Source organism: Egretta garzetta, unplaced genomic scaffold (genome assembly GCF_000687185.1).
Source record: "Egretta garzetta isolate BGI_Z169 unplaced genomic scaffold, ASM68718v1 scaffold390, whole genome shotgun sequence".
Taxonomy (NCBI): Eukaryota; Metazoa; Chordata; class Aves; order Pelecaniformes; family Ardeidae; genus Egretta; species Egretta garzetta.
The window spans coordinates 394,831-395,326 of NW_009258382.1; the positions used below are offsets into that span (position 1 = coordinate 394,831).

General features: G+C 48.0%; 1 protein-coding gene across 1 annotated transcript in view; it reads left to right on the forward strand.

Moving 5' to 3' along the window:
• LOC104128371 (glycolipid transfer protein) overlaps positions 1 to 468 on the forward strand; it is a 5,965-nt gene extending 5,497 nt beyond the window's left edge. The window contains exon 6 of the mRNA XM_035896676.1: positions 7 to 468. Coding sequence (XP_035752569.1) covers positions 7 to 158 — 152 coding nt within the window. The 3' untranslated portion in view covers positions 159 to 468. The remainder of the gene's footprint in view (positions 1 to 6) is intronic.
• The last annotated feature ends 28 nt before the right edge of the window (positions 469 to 496 follow it).

The window sequence follows — 496 nt, forward strand, 5'->3', positions numbered from 1 at the left end:
AATCAGATTTGCTGAAGGCGTTAGAGAAGGGTAAAGTAGTCAAAGAGGAGGAAAGCATAGAGAAGATTCGTCAGTTCCTCTCCAGGGTCACCCCCATCCTGGATGCAATTTATGAGATGTACATAAAGATGAACGCCGAGCTGAGCTACAAAGCCTAAGGCTCACACGGGACAGGCAGGGCTTAAGTAAGGTGTGAGAGGTGCTACTTTTATCTTAATCACTGTTGCATCTGGGGCAGCTCCCAGCTGTCAGGCGACTGATTCTCGTCTAGATCTGCAGTGGATAACCTCTTTTCTTAAAAAAAAAAAAAAATAAATTAATTTTCTATGGAGACTACAGCAATAAAACAATTACACCCCGTGCCACCGTAGGATGGCCCAAGCTTTTATACTAAAGAGGGAAAACCAAGTGTTTCTAACCCTAACCGCTGGGTTTGTCTCTACCGTGGCACGGGGAATGAAGTGTGGCTGGCGGGGGGCGCCCCCCCGCGGCGCCC